The 24,851-nt window shown below is 40.6% G+C and overlaps 1 protein-coding gene across 3 annotated transcripts in view; it reads left to right on the top strand.

Moving 5' to 3' along the window:
• The window catches only part of LOC101168073 (E3 ubiquitin-protein ligase RNF220), a 33,719-nt gene extending 11,311 nt beyond the window's left edge, over positions 1-22,408 (top strand). For 2 of the 3 annotated variants that reach the window (XM_023965561.1, XM_023965560.1), the window contains exons 5-11: positions 2,950-3,142; positions 3,237-3,292; positions 3,583-3,694; positions 12,212-12,323; positions 16,863-17,057; positions 17,454-17,528; positions 20,973-22,408. In XM_023965561.1, the coding sequence (XP_023821329.1) occupies positions 2,950-3,142; positions 3,237-3,292; positions 3,583-3,694; positions 12,212-12,323; positions 16,863-17,057; positions 17,454-17,528; positions 20,973-21,044 (815 nt within the window). In that variant the 3' untranslated portion in view covers positions 21,045-22,408. The remainder of the gene's footprint in view (positions 1-2,949; positions 3,143-3,236; positions 3,293-3,582; positions 3,695-12,211; positions 12,324-16,862; positions 17,058-17,453; positions 17,529-20,972) is intronic. The other variant, XM_023965562.1, reaches the window with a different exon arrangement.
• The last annotated feature ends 2,443 nt before the right edge of the window (positions 22,409-24,851 follow it).

Genomic DNA, 24,851 nt, shown 5'->3' with positions numbered 1-24,851 from the left:
GAAAGTTTCTACTGGTTGTTTGAAATGTTACCGCTGTAGTTTTAGAAAAAGTGACGGGTTTTATTTATTTTTTTTTTTTTATCGAATCAATTTGTAGAATGGTCCAAAAAATGTGTTATTGATGCCAAGCAACAGATAGATTTAAAAAACTAACATTTTCTAAAATAATAGTCATAAATATGAACAACTTTATTAGCAGCATCCTTGTAAAGGTAGACAGCCGGCTGCTGAATTTTAGGCATTATACTGTGGTGTGTGGGAAGAACTAACAAAATAAATCATTTTTGATAAAGACTCCAAGTTTTTGTTGTTAAATGCAGCGATAGGTGAAATCTGCAAAGTTATAGATGTTATAAGGCTGTAAAACCCATCAATACACATTTTATACACGTTTCGCAGACATTAACATTATAACACTTCCCTCTCTTCTTTCAACTCTACATATTTGCAGAAAAATATAACCAATATTGTAGATTAAAACCGACAAATATTTACTTAAATGTGGCAAACTGAACACATTCTGCATAAGACACAAAATGGAGATTAATTGACAAGGTCTACAGCCAATCAGGATGCAGAGCACAGTTTGCTGTTAAGGAAACGCATGCAAAATTGCACCAAAAAAATATGCGTTATAGCGAGGGAACACTGCAAGAGTTCTCCATTAAAAGACATTTACTGAAAACATTAAAAGACATTTACTGAAAAATTGGACTCAAAAACATGCTGTCAGAATTTTTACGACCAATCAATTTACTTCCATAGTCTTGTTTTATATAATATGTTCGCAACAACGTTTGCGTGTCTTCTTGTGCAGAAGCTATCCTCAAGCTCTGCAATTTAATAATTTGAACTGAATCATCGCTGCCACAACCACTGCAAATCTTTCGGTGTATTTTGACCGAACACATTTTGTCTGAATGCGCCCAGTTAGACCCTGGTCCAGGACCAGGAACCACTCTCTGACCCATCTTTCGAGGTGGTCTCAGTTAGTTTCCAATCAAACTGAGCTTCAGTTTGATTGGAGTTTTTCTCAGTCTGAATAGTCTGAATCTGGACCAACTGGACCAAACAGCCACCATACCTAGACATTACAGGATGTAAACAAAGTATCTATATGTCATAAAAACTTAGTGTACCTTCATAGCCGTTGTCTCCTCAGGAACCACCTTGCGACATGCCTCCGCCGTACCAAAGTACCAAAGTAAAAAGTATTGTACCTTCGTTTATACAGACGTTCAAAATTAGTCAAAAAATATAATAAGAATAAGTGAATAGGTCCATTATCCTTTCTCTTGTTACTTTGTCTAACTTCAGTCATGTGCTTTCATTTGCAAGCTTTGTCACAAAACAGAAATTTCCAGTTGACGGCAGGCTGAATACTGACCAAGCGCAAGGTTCAGGACTCCATCCGGACTAAATTAAGCTGACTCGGTCCAACAGACTTTTCCAGTCTGAATACATGTTGTGGTGTGTTTTCCTGCATGTTTTAGGATCAGCATTGTGAAATTTGTAGTGTCTATTGTTTTGAAAAGCGTAGCTCAGCCTTGGACCAAAAGTGTAGCTTTTTTTTGGGTTTTTTTTCGTGGCTGATTTGCACCCTCGACACAAACTGCAGCAAGCAGCGAGGTTGAGTTGTGCTCTGACTGCTCTGCGAAGTCTAGCATGAAGGCTCACAGACAGGGACGGGCAGGTTAAATGGGAAGGGTGTCAGCTCCGTCTGGTTTCTGGCTCGCGCTCACAGGCACCACAGTAGTCCGGCTGGGAGCTTGTAGAAATTGGAATAGGTGTAAATAAGATGGCTGTCAGGCCTGTAACCTGACAGAGACACTCAGACAGCTTCAGTCACAACACACACGACAGAGACATACACCGGTGAACAGCAAACACACACACATACACACCTGCCTTGGCATTGCGGATAGGCAGAGTTTAAATGACAGGTAGACAGGCGCACACAGGCTTGGAGACACGCCTTCGAGGGGCTGGAGAGACGGGTCCTAAGTGACAGCAGTAAAGACAGTCTCAAGCAAACAGTGAGGAGACACTTCTAAGTGATGGACACACACGCGCCGCACACTCGGTGGTTAAGTGAAGCTGAAGGGAGCAGTCAGGCAGTGGTAAGGGTTTGTCTGAGCGTTCATCACTTGGTTTATAGAACTGCCATTCACACACACACATATTTCCCCTCTCTCTCAAAGATTGATAGGTAACATGTCAACCTCTATCAGTTCACCTAGAGTCTGAACGCTGTCTCTGCCTCTTTACTTTCTAGTCTTTAAGCACATTTCAGCTTTTTCCTGCTCATCTCAAGCTTATAGGAAAGTATTCAGATTGATTTGAAGATGAACTAACATTGATACCTTTGTGATCCAAAGCCAGGTGGGATTATAGTCGTATTCAACTGTTTGATCTTGATAATAAATACTTTTTAAGACTTACTCCGGTCATCTTTTGATCTAATGTAAAAACATCCCCAGTGGTCTTTTAATTATGATTATGCAACTTTTAGCCAACATTTTAAACACCAGTGTCGTTTTCTAGGACATATTTTGTGGGCGGTAATGTTGGCACAGAGCAACCCCGCCCCCCTTTTCCCTCCCCGTTGTTGAAAGCTCTGTTTATACACACACTTCCGTTAGTGCCTCACACTCCCAACCTAGCGTTGGTGCATCAAAAATGGCGAACAATTTCAGAGCTATCTTGTTCAAAACTGTACAGTTTGAACCAGATGGCAGCTCGGACGAGGAAAACAAAGACGTACATGGATCTAGTCAATTACAAGTGGATGCAAATGGAATTTTAAGCTTAATTTTCTTTATATATATGTCCTCCATTACCAGAAAAATGCTAAAGAACATTTTCATTGAAGTGGGTCTTTAACGCCTTTGTGTCTGTTTTTTCCTGGAATGTCTACAGCACTTCAGAGGTTGTATTTTCTCTTCACAGGAACGGGTTTTGCCACATGTAGTATCAAGGAGAACGCAGCAGACAGTGACGCTGACCTTGATGTGGACGGAGACGACACCTTGGAATACGGCAAAGCCCAGTACACTGAGGCAGATGTTATCCCATGCTCTGGCGCTGGAGAGGATCAAGGAGAAGCCAGGGAAAGGGAGGCGCTACGAGGAGCTGTACTCAAGTACGAAAGGCCAAACCCATTAAATGTAGTGTGCAACTTTCCAAATGTAACGCTGCTGTGCACCCATTGAAATGTATTAACTGTTTTGTTGCAGTGGTGGGATGCCTTCTAACAGAATAACGCCTGAATTCTCCAAATGGGCCAACGATGGTAAGATCTATATCTATTTAACACAGGAAGATCTGCTTGTCTTTGTAGGTTAGTCAAAGCCTTAAATAAATCAAACAAAGGCAAATACTTTGTATTTTTCAATAATTTCTATGACTTTTGGTTATTATTTTTGGCTAAAACTGCTGTTTTTTCCACTTTCTGGCACCTGCTGTCTACTTTCTGAGTGATGGGGCGTAACTGTTTTGTCTCCTTACTTTTTTGTCTCTCGTGGTTGAGCTATTTAAGCGGCGAAGGTCTCATGACGATCCTTGTCATCTGTTTATCTGCAGAAATGCCTTCTACAAGCAATGGGGAAAGCAGCAAGACAGATCCCAGCACCCCTTCGTCTTCGTCCTCCTCTTCTTCTGCACCTCGCACTTGCAAAAACAGCGAGATTGAGAAGTATGTCACAGTTCAAGAAAAACAAAGTCCTGCATACACAGAACTTAAGTTAATAAATACATTTATTCTGTAGTTTTTGCCGTTTTTAATCAATGCTTAAACCCTTTAACCCCAGAGCTTTAGCTCCAGTGTTTACATAACCGTACCTCTTGAACCGGTAATGCAATTCATGTAATTCCAGTGGATTCTGAAGTGGATAAAGCAGCCTTGTTCTGATATGCAACACTTTGTGTTATTATTGTAAATCGGTACAATGGCATTATGAAAAGCAGTTTTTCTCTGCGTCAGAATCCGCAGATTCACATTCATCGTGTAAACGGTTGAGGAGTTGTCAAAGAGGGTGTTTTCTAAAACCCTTTAGAGCTAGCAAGACGTTCTTCTACCCTACGTGTCATGGCTTTCTCTAATTTCTAAGCTTTTAGCCTCTTCCAGTGCCTCTTCTGGGATATGTATAGCAACAAAAAACACATCCGTTGTTACTGAAGAAATATGGTTTCTGCGATGTGAAGAATGTATCTCCTTTATTCCTTTCAAAAAGCAGCAGATACTGTTTCTACAGCCAGACCCCTCCCACATCCTTTACTATTCACAGCACAGACAGCCGAATCAAGTTTCAGACAAAGGTTTCTGGACAAACTCCTCTGCAGAATTAGTTCCAACTGAGTAGTAGTTCGGATTACTTTTAGCGTGGTTTGAAGTAGTTTATTTTCTGTGTTTTGGGTTATTGTCAAAGCTCATCTGAATTATCATCGAAAAATCTTCACCAAAACCAAATGATAATTTAGACCATTGTCAACATTTCGCTACCAAATCCAACCTCATCTGTCAACCTTAAACAACCCAGTGGTGCTCACTTAAAGTGAGTGCACGATCTTCTTTCAGTTTTACCTAACGTGCTACTTCACTATCGAGACGACTCGATACAATTGATCTTTTAAATGAATCCATCAGCACCATGTGGGTGTGCCCACTCCATATTAAATATCAGTAGAGGGGATAATTGGTGAATAAGCAGAGCAGCTTGAAGTTTATTGATCAGAAACAGAGCTGTCAGGCAAGGACTGAGTGTGTGTCTGTAAAGCAGAGAGATGTGTTCAATAAACTGCTTCCTGCAGTCTAATCATCCCGTTTTAGTTTGGGTGTCTCTGCGTCTGCAATTTTGCAAAAGCACTGAAAAGTGTGGGCGTGGTTGTGTTGCTCAGAGACAGGTGATGGATGATGCTAATTGGTCCAAACCTGCCAATATGGTTACCCTTTTTAGTTCGGGTTCTTATAACCTTCTCAACTGGCGACCATTCAACCACCAGCAAAGTAGGGTTGTCAGAATACTTCTTTGACACAGGGCGAAGTTACTTGGGTTGGTTTGAGGTAGAGCCGAATGGTGTGATGATACATTTTGTCTTGAATACAGAAAATATTTATTGGTTTATGTTAAACCCTATTACAACACAGTTTTGCTGATAAAGGTACTAATTTATCTCCAAACACTCCTGAAGTAGCAACCAAGCATGGAGGAAGACAGTATTGTGCCTTATGCACAACTGCCCTTACAGTTGGATACAGGTTGTCTACAGGTGAAAAATTGGCAAATTTGTATGGGACACACCTGTGGCCCTTGTCACGTGAACAACCCGTGCATGCATTTGCGCGTGGTCTGTAAGGACCCATAGTGCGCACCTCTGCGTAAAGGATACTGTATGACAGCATCACCCATACGTCATAAGTGCGTGTAACTTACATTATCCTTACAAATACTTTACGATACACTTAACACAAGCACGACAATGGTACGTTACATTTTCAAGACGTCCGTTCCTTAAGGGAATTGTACAACTATACGGCGCTTCTCTTAAGTTTCAGCCCATCTTGTCTACGGCCCTCTATGCACCTTTAAATACAAAAACCCACAGTGCCCGTACGTATGCATTTGACTAAGGCTTTAGACACATTTTAGACCCCAATAACTTTAAAGATGACCAGTCAACCTAAATCTGAACCTTGTACCTAAACAAAAGTAGCAACTTCTGTTGCATGAATGTGGTTCGGATATTAGAGGCCCAGCTTGGACCAGACAATAGTTATTTGTAAACCATACTGGCTCCCGCTGTTGTGCCATTCATATGTTGGGTCATATGGAATGCAGGGTGCTTGTCTTTCTTTTTTTCTTTTTTATCACCGGGGCATGAACAATGCCAAAGAATCCAGAGAGTCAACAAATAAAAGCCGAAAAAGCAGCATTCAGTGAAGGGATAAGGGTTTACAAAAGTCCATACTCTTCGTCCAGACATTACTGCAACGTTGGCTTCTGCTATACGTTCAATTATTTCAATGCCAACTTGACCAACATGTCTTTCTTGGAAAATGGTTCCACATAAAATAAGTATTTACTGCCTACTAGCTTTGTTTAGGGTATCATTTAAAAACATATTTCAACCTTGCAGTTTTATATAAAACAACCTAACAACTGAGCAAACGCTCTTTTATCTACCATGACTTTTCGACCGTTTACGCAATCAACGTGAATCAGTTTAGTCCGACTTGTAGAAAGGGGGCTTTTGATGTCATCGATTCAGCACTTTATGAATGTAAAGTGAAGTGTTGAATAAAGGCTCAAAGACTTTTTTTTTCCACAAAAGACTCATCTGAGTGACGTTGATACCGTAAGCACTTCCTTACTGTAGTGGAGAAAAGCACGGCTGCTTTAATCGCGTCAACTGTTGAAGAGTTTCGGTAGTCAAAGGAATGTAAACACTGGAGCTAAAACGTTGGGCGTAAGAGGTTAATTGAATTTACAAACATAATTACTATATATTCATGTATTTTATATGAAACTTTGTTCCTCTCACTCAACACGACTGGTCGACAAATACGGTAAAGCAGCTTGTGAACTCAGTGAGCAGAGCATATTTCAAATTGGGAGAAAATACAATAAAACTGACAGAATTTGCTAATATTTTAAGATCAGAGAGATGGACTATTTTTTTCTTTAATAACACTCAGATTAGTAAAGATTTGTTTATTTTTTATAACAAATATTGTCATGAATAGTATAAAAATATTCTAATTTATTTAAGTATAAAGTAAAATATGAAGACAAATACACACAATATTTTCTCCTAATTTTTCTCCATCATACTCGTTGCTGTCTGAGTGTACTGCAGCTTGATGTTGTATTTAAGGATTTATATGCTACCTGGAGGGGAACATGCCCTAATCTAAGTATCCATTTAAAAGTAGCCAACAAGATTGTGAATGATTTCTTTGCAACAAGCAGTCAGCTGCCTTGCTGGAACGATTCCCCGCCGCACTCCTCGCTTGCTGTAAATGCAGGTATTTGTGGAGCTTCTGTGCCCCTCCGTCCTCAAATGAAAATGAGATTTGTCTCATTTCGTTACATTGATACATTGTACCTGTGCCTGTGTGTGAGTGTGTGCGTGAAGCGTTAGTGAAATCTCTATCTGTCTCTGATCCCAGATGGGTAATGATCTGGTCGCCTCCCGGGGCGTCCTCGTTCCCCCGCTCATTCCCCAGCAAAATAAATGAGCTTGCCCCCACCACCACCACCACATACATATACACATACAAGGCCGGAGACGCTTATTCCCCTCCCAAGATAAATGGCCCTTTCAATGCCGCCAATGCGATTGCTGCCAAATTTGGTGCTCCAGCTGGAACAATGCAGAGTGATTTCCATGTGGTTTTTGCAAATAATTGAATCTGTCCTCAATTTGGAAGTGATGAAGGTGGAGCAACCGCTCAAACATGAGTCTACACACACACACACACACACACACACCCACACACATACACACTGCTTAGGCTATCCTGTTGTTATCCACTTTTTTTCTTTTCTGTCTCTTTTGAATTCTCTTGTTCTCTCGTCCCGTTCCGTCTCAGTTCCATTCAGGTCCTTCCAAGATTTTTCTGAACAGCTAAGCACTTGCTTTTGCGGCCTTGTATGCGAGCGCTCAGAGACACACAGCCCTCGGCAGAGGCATGGGAAATCAATAGTGACTTAAATGTTTTATCATGGTGTGTCAGTGTAGTTAAGACCTAAGTTAACAGGGTGCAGCACAGAAAGGGGCTCCAAAGGGATTTGCAGCTGCTGCTTGTGCAGCACATATATATGCCAGAGGTCTATTTCCCAACACGGACAATGAGATCACCACACAGAAGTGAACACATTAATTAAAATATCTGTATTTATAATATATCTAGGATATGTATTTATAATTGTAGTTTTTAAGTATAAGTTGCAGTTTTTTTTTGGATGGTTTTGCTGGGGGTGTGACTTGTATGTAATTTATTATTATTATTATTATTTATAATGGCAACAACCACTAGAGGGCACTGTGGGTATCAATATTTGCTACTGACAGCAACGCAGAAAAAGAAGCGCTGCTCAGTCTTATGCCAGGCAATACAGACAATGAAGAATTTAGTAACTAGAAGTGATATAAAGGGTGTGTTTAGGCTGGACATGTATGGTTTGCTTTAAGTGAACCAGCGTTTGTTTCCCCCGATAATCTGGGGGGGGGGGATTCAGTTTGAATGAACACCATGGTCTGTGCTTAGAGCAAAACAACTGGACCAAATTTCCCGTCGTTGGGGCCATTATGGGAGTTGGTCTCTTCCTACTCTGTTTTACATCCCCATACTGGCACCATAGTCGGGACAACCACGACGATGACACACAGCATGTCATTGAAATGTGGTAGGAAGAATGCATAATTGTTAAAACAACTTTAAATGTGACACATATTGCTTCTCACAGTGTTTTCCCAATAATCTATGTCATAAATACCTCACAGCGTACCGTCTTAGCCGTTGCCTCCTCACTACCGCCTTATTTAGCTCTATTTTTCATGGAGCTAAAGAAGTATCAATGTGTTATAATTGTGAAGCGTGCTTACGTCTATTATTGTTATGTGTTCCGTCTTTAAGATTTGCCTTTCAAGATAAAATGTCCGTTCTTGTTCTCGTATTTTGTTAAATACATTTCTCCCAAAGGTGAAACTTATACTCCAGTGTGACATACATACATATGATTTTTTTCCTATTCTTTATTTATTATATAACTCTGGAGCGACTTACAGTCCAAAAAAATAAGGTTATCTATATAAGTTGGTTAATTGTGTCGGTTTCGTATCTTGTGCTGAGAGGTAAGCTGAACGGGGCCGAAATGTGGAAAGACAACAGATAAAGACACACAGCTGATTGAGACGGATGGCCGAGCTGTTCCGCCGCACACACGCAGTCGTGCTAATGAAATGAGAAATGGCCCCACACACATTGGGGATAGAGTGCTAACTAGAGGGGAAGCAAAGCCATCCATCTATCTCTGTTGAGCCTTCCTTCCAGCTTTTTGCTCCAGGGTTGATTTGATACCCAAAGATACCAGTTTCTCTCTCTTTTCACCACACACAGTGTTGTTTAGAAGAGAAGCAAAGTTGTATGATAGTTTTGCAAATTAAATATCAACCTGTCAATGTTGCTAGTTGGCGCACAGCATACTCTCAAAAATACACAACTTATAAGCAAAAACATTACTCCACCAGGGATAGGGCAATTCCAGGCCTCAAGGGCCGGTGTATCTGCACAATTTCCAAATAACCAAGCCTTACTCATGACTGATTACCTGTTTTAGGTGTACCAAGCCAATTAGAGCATGCCAGAGCAGGGCATGTTGGAAAACATGCAGGAATGCGGCCCTTGAGGCCTGGAGTTGCACATCCCTGCTATACATCATACACATAAGATAGTGGAACCCTGTGATCACATCCTGCATTGGTCTAATTTGACGCCAATTTTTAATCTGAGAGACAACATGCAAACTCCTTGCATAAAGATCAGGGTTCAAACCACTCCTGTAATAAAAAAAGGGCCGGTGCCACAGCATAAGCATGTCTTTTTGTAGGGGGTATCCCTGCCAAAATACCCAATTCATCTCATTTTAATTCACAAGTTTACATCTACGTTTTTTTTCTTCTGTCTCCTAAAGAAAAATTTACCACCTTCTTCTTAACTGACTTATTATTTTATTTTATTTTATTTTTTAGCTTGAACTGAACTGTACACAACTTTGGGATTTCTTTGTCTCTCGTCTTGACTTCTGCTTTTGGCGCTAAATAGTCGGTCTGCATTCTCACCATCATGAACTGCACCAGAATTCAGAACATGCTTTTATCTGTGCCAGACTTTGCCTACTTAGTCTAAACATGAGTTTAGACGGACGTTTGCATCACTTTACACAAAAGTAAATCTGATTACTTTAGTTGCCAATCTGCAAAAACCAAGTAGCACGTTGTTGGTTTTGGCTTTCAAGTTTTGTCATCAGTAATCAGGCTGGCAAAAGCTACAAATTTTCTCGTTTTTTTTTTTTTTTTACATGCAACTGCAGTATTGATACTATACAATCCTCACCCATTTAATCGGTTGTCTCATTTATTTCGTTTTTTTTTTTTTTTTTTTTTTAACTTTTCCTGGTTAGGATGCATTAGGCCCACTCAAACCTGTGTCATACACACTTACAAATGCATTCAGTAAAAAACCCAAGGCAGTCCTTTGTTGAGTTTTGTGCTTGCGCATGAAACCCTGAACATGCTTAATCTTGGAAACTAAATAGGGTCAAGTCTGGATAGTTTTTTTGATAGGAGACTGTCTGGGACTACTAAGGGGTAGAGATTTTTCCAGCCACGTGGGGCTACTTTCTTGTGTTTTCAGTCACCTGTCCCAAATCCGGTAAATGCAAAGCACTGAATCAGAAAGGGCATCCGCTACAAAATCAAAAGCTTAATTATATGATGTAAGAGAATGTCTGACTGATCCGTGAGGGAAAAGGGATTTTTTTGAGTAGCTGAGCCACACAGAGGTTTATTAGAGCCAAGTGTGTAAGGTTTAACCCTGAACCAGCTCTGTCCAGTCCAAGCTCCACTGATGCTTTATAAGCTAGCAGGCTAATCAAGGCTAAATGTCTTTTTACAAGCTCGGCACTAATAAGGGGAGAGGGTAAAGCAGTTTATAGGGCACAGGGGCGGGGATTCAGGCTTGGTCTTTACCAATAGCATGAAGATGACAGGGACAAGTTGGTGCAGATGAGTTGTTCATAAAGTGCAGGAAATAGAAGTAACAAGGACACTTGGGGTGAAACGGAAACAAAAAAAATATTGATGATGCTAATATTCCGCCTCTACTCATGGGAACATGATTCTAGATACACATTCATCATATCAGGAAAAAAGTAATTTGTTCAAAAAGACTACTTTTCATAAATATGGCCATTCAGGAAAGAATATTTAATGAATGCATATCTCTTGTACCTTTTTTCCCCCACTAATTCTCTGCTACACTTGTGGCTTCTTGGGGGACTTTTTGTAGTCTGACTTGTCAAGGATTACTTTCAATTAAGTCCCTTACATTTAAAAAGTTTTGAATTTGTGTGGAATATCTCAATTGATTAAGAGTTATATTTTCAGCTGCAAAAATAGACTGAAAATTGTTATTAAGTTTTAAGCTACGTTCACATCGCCCTCTGGAACGTGCGTTCAAGCGACCACTTTTAATAAAACATCTATGGAAAACCTTTATCGGGATACATTATTTTTCTTTTTTAGTTTTGTGGAAATCTGCTTGGTTTATATCTAGGGAAAAGACATATCTAAGCTGAGCAGTTTTAGGAGAAAGATGCATAATTCTCATTAAATCGTAGTATCACCAGCAATTTAGCTTTTAGCTGCAATTTAGGTCAACAAGCTCGACAATAGATTAAGTATATGTTACTCAAAAGCTGTTGCCCTAATCATGTTTTTATTTTAATTGGTTCTTTAGAGAAAAATGACAAAAGTTCCTTTTTTATTTCCTCTAACTGCCCTTTTCTGCTGTTAGGAGATGCAGCAAATGAAGCCATTTTTAACAGCACACACAAACACACACACCCACTTACTACAGTCTTTTACTCGCACCCTCTCCCCCTCCCTTTGTGCTTGTCCTTCCCCAGCCAGATCAATACCATAGATCAGCAAGCTATCAAGCTGCAAAATGACCACATCACCATAAACACACACTTTCCTTTCAACACACTCGTACACACTACCATTGGATCTTGTCAGAGAGCGAGCGGGAGGCCATAACAAACATCATCTGGCTCGTGCGGTCCCCGTCTCCCTCCTCTGAGCTGTCATCGGCGTTGTGGTCTGTACGTCGTCTGTATTGATTTAGTTATGGCTGCTTGATATGCTGCTGGACAGTGTTAAATGCACATTTTCTCTAATCATGTTGCGCATTAGTCAGTTGTTGCTGAAAAAGCAGGGAGGGTAGTGTGAAAGATGGCAGGATTTGGGTGTCCAAAAATAAAAGAAAAATGAATGCAGGGAAATAAACAGACACAGGTGCTGAAGAGTGAATGCACGGTGCCATGACACTGAATTGTTCATTTTTGGAGAAATGCTTTGCAGAGGAATAAGGGCTTGTGCACAAGTGTAACTGAAATGGTTGGCTGTGCATCTTCTTCTGGTCTAGGGTTACAGAGGAGGAGTCCACGGCTACTACGATGGAGGCTTTGAAGGCCAGAATCAGAGAGCTGGAGAAGCAGATACTACGAGGAGACAGATACAAGTGTCTCATCTGTATGGTGAGTCCATGTGATTGCTGAATGCTTAGTCATAACAGAAAGCCTCTATTCTGTTGTCCGGAATTGAAAAATTACATTCAAATCCCATTTATTAACACAAACAAGTAAAGTAACAGAATAATCACTGTTGGTAATTGGTTTCAATTTGGGGTGGACAGAACATGGAAGGAATGGAAATGTCTAGGACAGGGGTGCTCACACTTATTTGGCATGTGAGCCACGTTTGAGTCGACAATGTCCTGAAGATCTACATGTATATATATATATATATATATATATATATATATATATATATATATATATATATATATATATATGTATATATGTCGACAATGTCCTGAAGATCTACATGTATATATATATATATATATATATATATATATATATATATATATATATATATATATATATTTCCCATTTAAAGTATTAAATATATATATACATATATACCATTGGTACATGTTTGTCAGTTATTTTTGTCAGTTACATGTTTATTTGTATATTGTTGTTTATGTACTGATAATTAAAAATTGCACAGTGATACTTACACAATGATACTTTTTTCTTAACAAATGAGGCGTTTTATTTTGCGGGGAGCGTGGCATTTCAAAGGCGCTGATGGCTCCGTACGGAGCGCGTGCCACAGAAAACACTGCTTCGTTAATGAGCTCGTACTTATCGGGCGGGAACCGCAGAGCCAATAGCAGGAGGACACACAGCGGCTCGGGCTTCAATCAACACTCCGGTTGTCCGGAGTGGTCTTCTGCCGGGGACTTGACGTGCCGCGGGAAAGAAAGGGACTTTCTGATAACGGACAGAATTTGCGCTCAGTGTATTTAAACACGCATGTGCAGTGACATATGTATCAGAGGATGTCCGATTGGCCGTTGTGCATGTCAATCAAGTCCCGTACTTCTCAGTGAGGATTTTGATTGGCAGGTGGATTTTTTTTTAAGTACATTTTTATTTTTTGGGTTATTTGTCTTTGCTGGCCTGCGATCTACCATCATGTATTCGAAGATCTATTGGTCGATCGCGATCGACGTAATGAGCACCCCTGGTCTAGGACTACGAAACCACCTCTATCTTTATGCCTCTTTTCTTCTAAATTGTAATATTCCATCAGGGATTTTGCTGTCATTATCCCAGTAGATAACCAAGCAGGTGCAGTAAGATCATTCATATTTCCTTTGCTATAGATATGCAGGTTTAAACCTAAAACTTTCTGTGGGTCACTCCACAACTTTGCAACAATGTACTGTTTCAACAAATACTGGATCTTCCTTGTTTGGGCCAAAAAAAATGCAGAAATATGAACATTTTTGACGTTTTCGATTAACATTTTGTTCATTACTGTTCTTCAAGATAAGGTGTTTTTTCTGCCGCTGGCTTGACGTTGTGTTGCATCAGTCTGCATGACATCTTCATCACGAAAGGTTGACTGTTGCCGTTGTGATGTGATCAGAACTGCATGGCTGTGTATTTTGATTGGATTATCTAACATTAGTAATAATAATTTTGAGCTCATCTTTTCTTTTTTTACATCTGATTCATAGCAAGCACAATGTATATTGCACAAACGAAGATGTAATCTGATTTTTCTTGGTTATGAATATGTATTGTTTGCTGCCAATCGTTTTCATTAATAAAGGTTAGGAAGATTACCGAAACTGAGATTTATCAGAAATGGCTACCGTTCTTCCCTGATTTTCCACTAAATTCTCCGTAACATCAGAAAAGTTGCAACAAATAATTACATAATAGGCGCTGCATGTCTTGAGTAGGATGATGGATGATGATTTAAATAAAGGAGTTTGGTATGGGTTGCTGGAAATCGAGGGGGAGAAGCACAGCTATGGTTCACTGCAGCATCTGATTAGAACCCCCCCCCAGCATCCCTCTCTCTTCGTCCCTTCTTATATTATCCGTCCGGTCAAACGAAAGACTGTAACAGATGTGAGTAAAATCAATAAAGTTTAGCCTAAATTACAAAAGGGGTTTATTTAAATATACTCCAAGTGTATCCAATGTTTCATAACCCCTATTGTAACAGTAAAGTAAGGGGCTTTCACCTCTCATCTGTCTGCTCAGCTGTTGGACAGGACAAGTTAAAAAGAAATAACTTCCAGAAAATGTTTAGTTGAACAGAGAAACACTAAAGTGAACTAATTAAGTCGTTTTAAACGCAATAACCAGAAAAAAGCAAATACATCTTTTATCTGCATGGATTAAAGTATGGCTTTAAACGTATCGGAAGTTTCTGAGATTCAGTTGTGCTCGAAATAGCTAATATTTTAAAAAGTGGTGCTACATGTCTGCATTTTTTCTAGACATAGTCTCTTGGTCTAGTTGGTAGATCACATGGTGTTTTTTGGCTTGTAGTACTGTATTTTTAGCACTACAGGGCGCACCAGATTATTTACCCCACTGTCAATGAACGGTCTATTTCAGAACTTTTATCATGTTTGAGGTGCGCCGGACTATGCGGCGCATTAAGCGAGACAAAAGAGGCTGAGAAAATTCCGTCAGTCAGACTTTATTAACTGCGCTCAGTGTAACTCTAGAAGTTGTTTGAAGCACACTACCTATTAGCCACGTTAGCGTATTCACAATATTTGTAACTGTTAATCTTTTTTGAAAGGCGTAGAAAAAACTGATGTCGCTTAAAGAAACATTTCTGTACTATGCTAACTCCCAACCTTGCTAGTAACACATGAAAAAATATGTCTGATACCGCTAAAACAAACATTACTTAACTACGCTTACTACCAACATTGCTAGTAACGCGTAAAAGAACAGACCGACACCGCTAAAACAAACGTTCCATGACTACGCTAACTCTCAACCTTGCTAGCAACACGTAAAAGAACTTAAATGCCCAATCAGCAGTTATACCTTTCTGGCTGTGATGCACCCGCACTGGCGTCAGCATAGTTTGCCGGTACTCTGTACCGCTGTGTTCACAGTTGTGCCTTTCTTTGTGTGTAAAGCGGGTAATTACCAACGCCTGCACTTCCCAAAGGTTGCTGGGTGCCCGAGGTGACACGAAGGGCAAGGCACGGCGATCGATCACTCACTGCCCAATGGAGGCATGGCTCTTCTTAGCTCATCTGTCACTGTCCTTTATCTGTCACACCAACCAGAGCTTACACAGAAACACAAATATGTCCACACACACCCGCATCTTCACTCTAATCTGTCTCTGTCTGTCATTAAGTTGTCTCTGTGCTCCCTACCTGTCACTTTGTCTGATCTAAAAGTCATCTGATTACTCACTGGTTGGCAGGGTGGGGCGGTTGTAGAGGTGAGGGGCTGGCGAGATGCATTTTGAAGATGGACAAACACTTTTAGCAACATCTGTACTGTTTACATCAGATTCATTCAAATATTCAACGAGGATTTGTATGTTTGTACACGATTTCTCACCTGATATCTATTATCTGATATGAAACCATATTTTCAGTGGAACTCTACCGCCCCCCACTGGGCAAAATTATCATTACAATTTGATATACACATCTTGTTTTATTTTTCATGTGAATCCAAAGACTCACATTTATTATCACTGTTTAAAGCTCAAAACATTTTATTTTAAATGTCTATTTTGCCATTACACGTGAATTCTGTAGAAACTAATTCATTTGTAGACCCTCCTTGCAAGATCCTATTCACAGAGGAGGGAGGTTTATACTGAGCTCAACTGCAGTTTAAAGGAGGGATTTTATTTATTATGACAACATTTGTGCTGCTACTTTCACTTGATTGGAGGATTTAAATCAAGTCATTTCTTTTATATGTGTGTTCAAGTCCACCAGCTGTTTTATATAAAGTGGTCAATATTCGAGGCAAAATTATGGCATGAAGAGGAATGCATGAATATATATTCTTTCCTATCTTTACTTACTTATTAGTAGCAGTTTACTGCAGCACAGACTGTTTTTAAAAACAGGGGAAAAACTTTGATTTTCAGATGGCAAACTGCATAAGAGCAAAGGGACGCAGTATTGAAATCCACTTAAAAAAGTGGTTTGTTCCAAGAGTTTTGAGGTAAAAGTAGTTTAAAAAAAACACTCTTGGTTTAAAAAAGCGTTTTTTTAATTTGACCAAAACGTCTGATTGGATCTCCTGCATCTTTACTTACTGCTGCTTACTGCTCATGTTTTCAGTGACCCAGCTTGAAGCTACGCAGTGTTTCCATTGTTAGTTTAGAGGCAAAAGAATCGATTCTGCATTTTTAGGCAAAGTGGAAGGATACATCACCTCATCAGTACGTTTCTGTGCAGTTCTGTTTGTTTTGTAGACATAAGGGATAGTTCAGCTCTGTCATCAGCCAGAACGGAGTCGGATTATGTCGACTGTTCTGTGTGGATCATAGCTTCATCCCTCTTGCTGAGTCTTTGTGTGTGTGTGTGTGTGTGTCCACATCAGTGTGTTGTTTTTTTCTAAGCACTGCGTTGTGTTTGCGTGATCAGGACGGCTCGATGATTCGCTGCCACCTTTCGCACCCCTCTCCTCTCCCACCCCCACCTCCTTCCGCAGAGAAAGCCTACTATCCAGTCAGGCGCAGAGATCAGGAGCATAGGGGCGTGGCCGGGGTCCCGGGCACTGGCCAATGAGGTCGGAGAGAGGCAAGCTAAGTCCCTCCCCCTCGGTCTGTACTGTCTGTACAGGGGCCTTGTGATTGGTGGCTACGGCAGCAGCATAAAGAGGCTCCTCCCACAGCCCCTACGGAGGGTAAGGCACTTCCTCCCTCCTCCCCGCCCTCCCTCGCCCCAATCTCCTCCCCTCACCCCTCCATTCCTCAGTCACCTTTGCGTTCTTTTCGAAACGAAAAGAAATGAACCTTCGCTCATTGGTGTCCTCCTTGTGCCCGCCTTCTTCCATCGGTCGTTGCCTGCTCGGTGTCATGTCGGTGTGCGTTTGTGTTATCTCCAGGCTGCCGGCTCAACAGCGTGCTGCCTTGCTTAGTGGTTTCATGGCTGCTGACTGCATCACTCCATAAATATTGGTCTGTTGTTGTGGTTAGTGGAGAAATATGGAGCTTTGATTGTGTCGTGTTGTCCCCGACAGGTGTGGGGAACTGAAATGGGTTTCATGGTTCCGCTTTTTGTCTCCCTCTCTATCTTCCAGGACTCGTACACGATGCCCCTCACCTCCATCCAATGCTGGCATGTTCATTGCGAAGAGTGCTGGCTCCGGACTCTGGTATGTTCAAACCAAACACGCACAGACGCCTTCCCCTTTCCTGCCCCCCCCCCCCCTCACTTATTGCAAACTCATTTCATAGCCAGTGAGTTTCTCTGTGCCCCGTGGGAGACCGACCAGAGTGGAGTCCTGTTCTCCAGGCGGTCTCAGTCGGAGCTCAGATGGAACGGGCCCCCAAAGGCTTGTTAATGTGTTACAATAAAGTGGTCGACTCTAACCTTATATGTAATCTATGCTCGCCCTCAGGCTTGGGATGCACACGCCTCCAACTTTGTTGGTTATTAGTTAGTCTAATATATTCAGTAGAGTAAAATTAGCGATGGCTAATGTGGTTAATGGACCGTAGAAGACAACAGGGTTCCTTTTGCTCGAAGGATAAACAGTCTTCTTTCTCTCCCAATTTCTTTGCAACCATTTTGAATTCTATATTCTAATGGGATTTCTCCACTAAGCATCATCAGACTTACCCTTTTGAAGGACGCACCCAAATGCAAGTTGCGTTTCGTGAGACAAGAAGTTGTCTGCAACACAAAAAAAAAAAATAGGTAAACAAATATTATTGTGTCTACGCCAACTTGTAGGGATGGGTGAAAAAAAATCGATTATTAGATGCATCAATTACGATCTATAAAAGATTCGGAATCGTTTTATGAATTTTAAATAATTGAAAAACGTACATAATTTAAAGTAAAAGTAATGAGCTGACAAACACAGCTGGCCTTGCAGATCGCGTCATACAACCGGCCCGACTTAAGTGGATCAAAGTCACGCTGTGTCCAAGTTCTGTCAGACTGAACATATACAAATGGAGGGAACGCAACAAATTTGCCAAAGCCCATTTTATGGTTCCATCTGTTTTAGTGCTAATGGCTCTAACCAGTTCTGCTGCGAGCACTTCCAACCGTCTAAAAAGAAACCCAATAGAGAGGCCAAGCCAATAATGAAGTCAATCCGAGCTTTTCTAGCGAAGGACTTGAGACCGTACTCTGTGATGGAGAATGAGGACTTCCAAATGTTGCTCCATATGTCCCAGCCGAGACACAGCATCCCTTCCCGTCGCTTCCACATCCACACCCAGCTCAATATTCTGAGACAAAAGCTAAAGTCAAGGCAGCAGTTGTGATAGCCAACAGGATAGCGTTAACATGTGACGCTTGGACTTCAATCGCCACAAAATCCTAGAATCTCGTGTCCTCCAAACTCAGAGAATAACTGGATCGCACACTGAAAGCTGCATTTATAATCGCTTCATAATCCAGTCGTTGCCTCAAGATTCCCACCCCTACAAATGCATGTTATGTGTTAGGAACACATGGACTCATGACTGCTACACGTTAGCCACGTTAGCATATTCCAAATACCTGTAACTCCCAAAAAAACAAAAATGAAAACTGATGGATAGCAGTAAAACAAAGGTCACCGTGTAACTCTGCTAACTCCCAATATTGTTTGGAACTCCTTTGACAGCGCGCTGTGTGTCTGTCAAAGTCGCTTCAACATCACTAAACACAAGCAGAAAATTAAATATAAATGGATTAATTCTGGTCTCATAGTGCTAAAAGTGTGTCACATCTGTCTAAACAAGGGAAAAAAAGCTCGTGAAATCTTTTCAAACAATCATAGCTGCTGATAAATACAGATTATTTACTACGTTCCTACAATACATCGACATATTTTGAAAAGCTTTTACTGTGGAAGGGAATGTCATATTTAGCTACCTGTTTTTTTTTTAAATTGTGTTATTATTTCTTTGGGTGTTTGTACTTCAGGTTTGTTTAAAAGATTCCCAGCAAACCTGCAGAAGTTTTTATATTAGACTGAAGAAATCGCCGTTCAACTGGTTTAAGCAACAAAATCTTTGCCCGTTGAAATCGCTGTTAATGTTTCCCAGCATCTAAGAGAAACACTTGTTGTTTTTTGTGCCTTTTGTTTGTGTGCATGCAGACTGGTTTGCTGCAATCAGGGGTCTCATGCGCGGGGCATTAAAGCCCGTAGCCTGGAGGCCCAAATAAAAATGCAAGTGGCGGGCTGATCAAAGTAAATGCAGACAAATCTAGTTAACTCCAGCCGCTTACTGCTGGAATGAAAAAGGCAGCTGGTGCACAGCTTGACAGCTACACAAACACCCACGTTGTGCCCTCACAATACAGACGTTTGACAGGATTACACAAAGGTCATTACCCTGACCTATAAGCAACTTTTTTCAGTTGCTGTTCTTTTTTGATTTATTTTTATTTTTTTATAAATATTATTTTAGTTCTTCAGCTGATTCCTGGCTGTTTAAAATGATTAAAGAGGCTTTGTTGCAAATCCAGTTTCAGCTTGAGTTTTATTTAAAAAAAAAAGAAATTTATAGTACACACCTGTTTTAATTCATGAAAAATGAAGTGCATCCACTGCTCCCTCCAAGAAAGTCATAGTTTTTTTTTTCTTCTTCAAAAAAAAATGTATTTGTAAAATGGTGTAACAAATACAAAAAAAAAGAATAAAAAAAAAGGTGTTTATACAAATTTACATCCTGGTTACCTGAAGATACATAACCTCTTTTTGTAATAGTAAAACCTGTCCAACCTGTCCTTCAGCTCTCATCTGCTCACTCAGTTGTTGGACAGAGCAAGTTAAAAAAGAAGAGGAAAAAATTGTAATGTGGTGTAGAAAAAGCACGATCAAGCTCCAAAATATGAAGGGTCCTAATTACGAAATACTTGTACTGGAAATGTGTGCAGCCTTAAAGACCCACTCTGAACATGATTTGATTTATTGTTAAAGCGTTTCCATTGACCTTTTAATCATGATTATGCTGCAGAGTGGCAGGAATTCATTAGAAGTTCCTTGGGCGGAGCTTGTGGGCATTTTTGACATCACAAAAAAGCTTTTTATTTAATTTTTATTTTTCAAACTTGTTTTTCTTTTATCTGCATCTGATTCCCAGTGATTTGAATGACTGCAATTTAAATATATAAGAAAAATTCCATGTTAAAAACACAAGTTTCATTCGATTGGACCTTTAAATCAAGTGAGTCCTCGATTTGTCTTGAACACATTACCGCACCATGTGGGGGAGGTTTCAAATGTGGAATGAGAAATGACCGTCCACTCGTCGTTCTCTGACTGTAGAGGACAGGAAATGCATGAGTCCGCTGAAACCTAGCAGTTAGCAGCCAGCTTTAAACCAAAGACGGCTGTAGGAAGTTTGTGCTGGAGACCACCCAGCCACAGTCCTGTAACACTGTCGGCTTCTCAGCTGCCTGTTATCACCTGCTGCTTTACTGCCGATGGCACACGATCAAAGCTGCACACGAATAAAACCCAACCATTTCAACCCACGCTGCAGGAAGTCAATTGTTGCCGCACTCTGTGTGCAAATCGTAAAACGCACAAAAATGACTGATTGTGTTATAAGACTGTAGCGTCCGTCCTAATTGTTCCATCTGTTTATCACAGGGAAACAAAAAGCTGTGCCCGCAGTGCAACACCATCACCTCGCCCGGAGACCTGAGGCGCGTCTATTTGTAAAGAGCACAAGCCTGCCTCCGCGTCCCCCCTCAGTCCATTCCTCCATCTTGGATTTCATCCTCCATGTTTGTTTGTTTGTTTTTTTCCCTCTCTTCTTGTGGACTGGAATCTCTAAAGTTTCCTAGAGCAGAGACATTTTTGGGACACTGTTTGCTCTTGGTGGAGACTGACGCGGGATCTCGATTCACTCTGGCATCGAGGAAAAAGACACGAGGGTCTCTGCTAAACTCGACCCTCATCTGGTGGCTTCATGCTGCTGGAGATGAACCTAAAACAAACTTCTTACTACAGACTTTCAGGAAAAAAAATGAAAAAAAAAACATTGATTTTTCCTGCTTCTTTGTAAAATTCCAACAGGACCAGGCGCTACGATAACTCGATGGAATGCTTCTTTTTCTTTTTTCTTTTTCTTTTTTGTTTTTCTTTCCTCCCACTTTAGAGTATGTACAGAGAAAGAGCGGGCAGGTCCACGGAAATTGAGCTTTTGAACCAAACTGAGAAACAACAGGAAGCCTTTCATCTCCACACGCTTCTCGCCTCTCGGCCTTTCCTTCATTTGTGGTGTTTTAGTGAAGTAAACAAAATTTTCTTCCCTTCAAGATGCAGTGCAAGCACATGTAATATAGTTCTATGTATGTTTGCAATGTTGAGTGTAAATGACATAGAGTTCTCACATAAACATCACCATCTAAGGACAAAATGAAGTATAAAGTAACAAGTCAGTTTTTTTGTTTTGGTTTTGTTTTCTAAGTTGTAAGAGTTTTCCGAAAAATGCTTTTAGGACAAAAAAAAGAAAAAGAAGGCCTCTGTATTTTTGAAGAAAAAAATCCATCAAAGTTTTATTTCATTGTACAGGAATGAAAAACAAAAAACAAAAAACTAGATGGTTGCAGTTTAGGTGGTGTAATTTTTCTGTAAGGTACCCTGAAAAAACTTGATCTGACCGAGGCGACGTGGCTGAGGACAAGATAACCGACCCAGACATTCTGCAGTGGAAATGGATTCGGCTCTTGTTCCTGTCATTAGGGGCTGCAAAATGCTTAGATCAAATCCTTTATACATTTTTTAACCCTTTCTTTCTTTTTTTTTCCTCCGTCATTGCGCTATGCTGCAAATTAAGGCCCAGAAAGGGCAGGTTCTTTCCAAACACACGCAGATGAATGAAAGCTCTTGTAAAGAAGGATGTCCCAGGCTGAACTGGCAATCTCCTGAACTCTGCAGCGCCCCCTATCCCTCCTTTACAGCAGCAGCCAAGGTGGTGGTGGTGTGCTTTGTGTTTGTAAAACTATGTAATCTGTGATGTCTGTATCGTTGTAAGAAATACTGGAAAAAATGGAAAATAAAACCTCAAAAGTCCACGAGTGGGTCGGTTTAAACAGCGTTTTTTTGTGATTAAATATGTTTGTTTTTTTGTTGTTGTGAAAGTCAGTTGTTTGTTTCTATCTGAATCCTAAGGTTAGCTTGACTCAGACTTTAAGAGTAATAACGTATTTATAGCCTTGTAGTGTACAAAACATGTATGTTTTTAACTTTAGGGGCATAGGAAAACTATTACAACTGTTAAAATATGAGATGAAATACTCAATTATTTTTAAATATGATTTTTTTAAGTGTGTTTTTTTTTTGTCAATTGAAAGTTTTCAAACAAGTTTTGTGGCTAAATGCGAACACTGACCTGATTACAAAATAAATGTCCGGGTAAAACCTGTTTAGCACAGAGGTGGCCAGATGCTGATATGGGCTCCTGGGAAAAATGACAACATGGCTTAGACTACGTGATACCTGATTGTGCTTCTTTGTGCAATAATCTGGCAAAGAAGAGTGCAACTTCAAAACCAAACTTCACAATAGTCCCCCCCCCCCATTGTACCGCAAATTTATTGTTATCGCAAATCAAGCTGTGCAATATGCATATCGCAATAGAAAGCGAAAATTGCAATAAATGGTTACCTAAAGTGTGCTAAAGCAATCTTATGGTAGCTAAAGCATTTAACGAATCAAATAAATCCTTTTATGCATTTGACCAATCGGATGGACCCCTTCACATTGTTGACCAATCAGATGGAGCCTTTTTATGTTAGATGTTCGTCTCCTATGTCGACGAGGGTCATTTGGAGTATAATTTTTAAACTGTTTCAGTGAGATGGGAATGATGTTATTGGTTGTTTTGCTCTATGTTTATATACCGCAAATTATATTATCACAATATTAATCACCAATATCGCATATCGCGAGTTTTCCTCATATCGTGCGGCTCTACTTCACAATATAACTGCCCTTTGAAGAAGAGGAATCTATGAGAAGGCGCTCCACACTGACTCATAGAACTCACAGAAAGTCATTACTATGATGCCTGTATTTTAAATGTCTTTGAATAGGTGGATGTTTGTGTTTACTGGGACATCCTGTCCTAAAGCTAGGTTCACTCGGCCTTTCAAGGAAACATCCAATCAGGGACTAAGATTTGGTAATGACAAATGGATGGCATCCCTTTTCGTTCATGGAAGTGCCAACTATTTGAAGATGGATCATAAAGGAGAAATTAATAATTGCAGTTTGTGTCCTGATAGAATTCTATGACGCCAAGTCTTTCGTAACCCTTGTGCTATCCTAGGCACTTTAACATTGGGAGTGGGGTCATCTAGACCCACTAGACCAGGGGTCGGGAACCTATGGCTCGCGAGCCATATATGGCTCTTTTGATGGTCACATGTGGCTCGCAGACAAATCTTTAATTATAGTTTTTTTTTTCATTAGACCAGTCCTTCTCGGGCGCGATGCGATGTCAGAGGCGCGCAGTAGTAGCAGTGCTTAGAGAGAGAAATCTGCGCCAGCGCTATCAGTTACTATTATCTATTATTTCACAGAGTTTGTACCAGCTGGAAACCTGTGAATTGACGTGCCTAAAACTGCGCGCTCCCGTCTCTGAGAAAGAGCGCGCAGATGCGGGGACGGGATGTGTGAGGGAGAAAGCAGAGGGTGGGGCTGAGGTGTTGTGGGGACAGGCAGCAGGTGAATCGCGCAGGGATTGTAAAAACGTAAAACCCGCTTCCCATCACTCACTGCAGCGTGTGAGTGTGTGTTTGGCTCCCCGTCTGCATGTGAGCAGTCTGTCTCACATCTACAGAACATTCAGACCTACGATGACGTTTAAAGTCTCAACGCCTGAACGAAGCAGAAACTCACCACGTATCAACCAGACTAGACCATCAGCAAAACTACCACGAGAAATACTCATCATTTATTAGCAACAGAATAACAATGTTATTAAAAAGAATCCACAGACTTATTTTACTTTAAAAATGTTAAAATTAAATCAAATGCACACATTCATTTGTATATTTAGTTTTAAACAAATTGTCGCGGACTGACTTGGATGGCTGTTGGGCCGCGTTAAAAGTTCTGGAGTTCATTGAACGCGTCAAGCAGAGATCTGATTGGCCCTCAGTTCTGTCGTTCAGCCTGTTGTTAGGTAGTTTGGACCAATGGGGTTCAGCTATGGGCCGAATAAGGGAAATGGGAGGGCTGCAGCGGGAGCAGGGGAATATAAAGTTGGGAGAAGCGCTCTCGTCTCGGCGGGAGAGATTCAGGAGTTGCTGAATTAATTGAAGGGCGTTTGTTGCGGTCTGCAGTAATCGGAATAAAGAACTTTAAAAGAGGTTAAGTCTCCGTGCCTCAGTGTGGGGAAAGGACACTACATTATTGTATGGCTCTTTCGAAATTAAATTTCAAAATATGTGGCATTTATGGCTCTCTTGGCCAAAAAGGTTCCCGACCCCTGCACTAGACAGTGCTCTGAACCTTTTT

This window comes from Oryzias latipes, chromosome 17, assembly GCF_002234675.1.
Source record: "Oryzias latipes chromosome 17, ASM223467v1".
Taxonomy (NCBI): domain Eukaryota; kingdom Metazoa; phylum Chordata; class Actinopteri; order Beloniformes; family Adrianichthyidae; genus Oryzias; species Oryzias latipes.
Note: the sequence above shows the minus strand (reverse complement) of the source record. Positions and strands in the feature narration are given on the sequence as shown.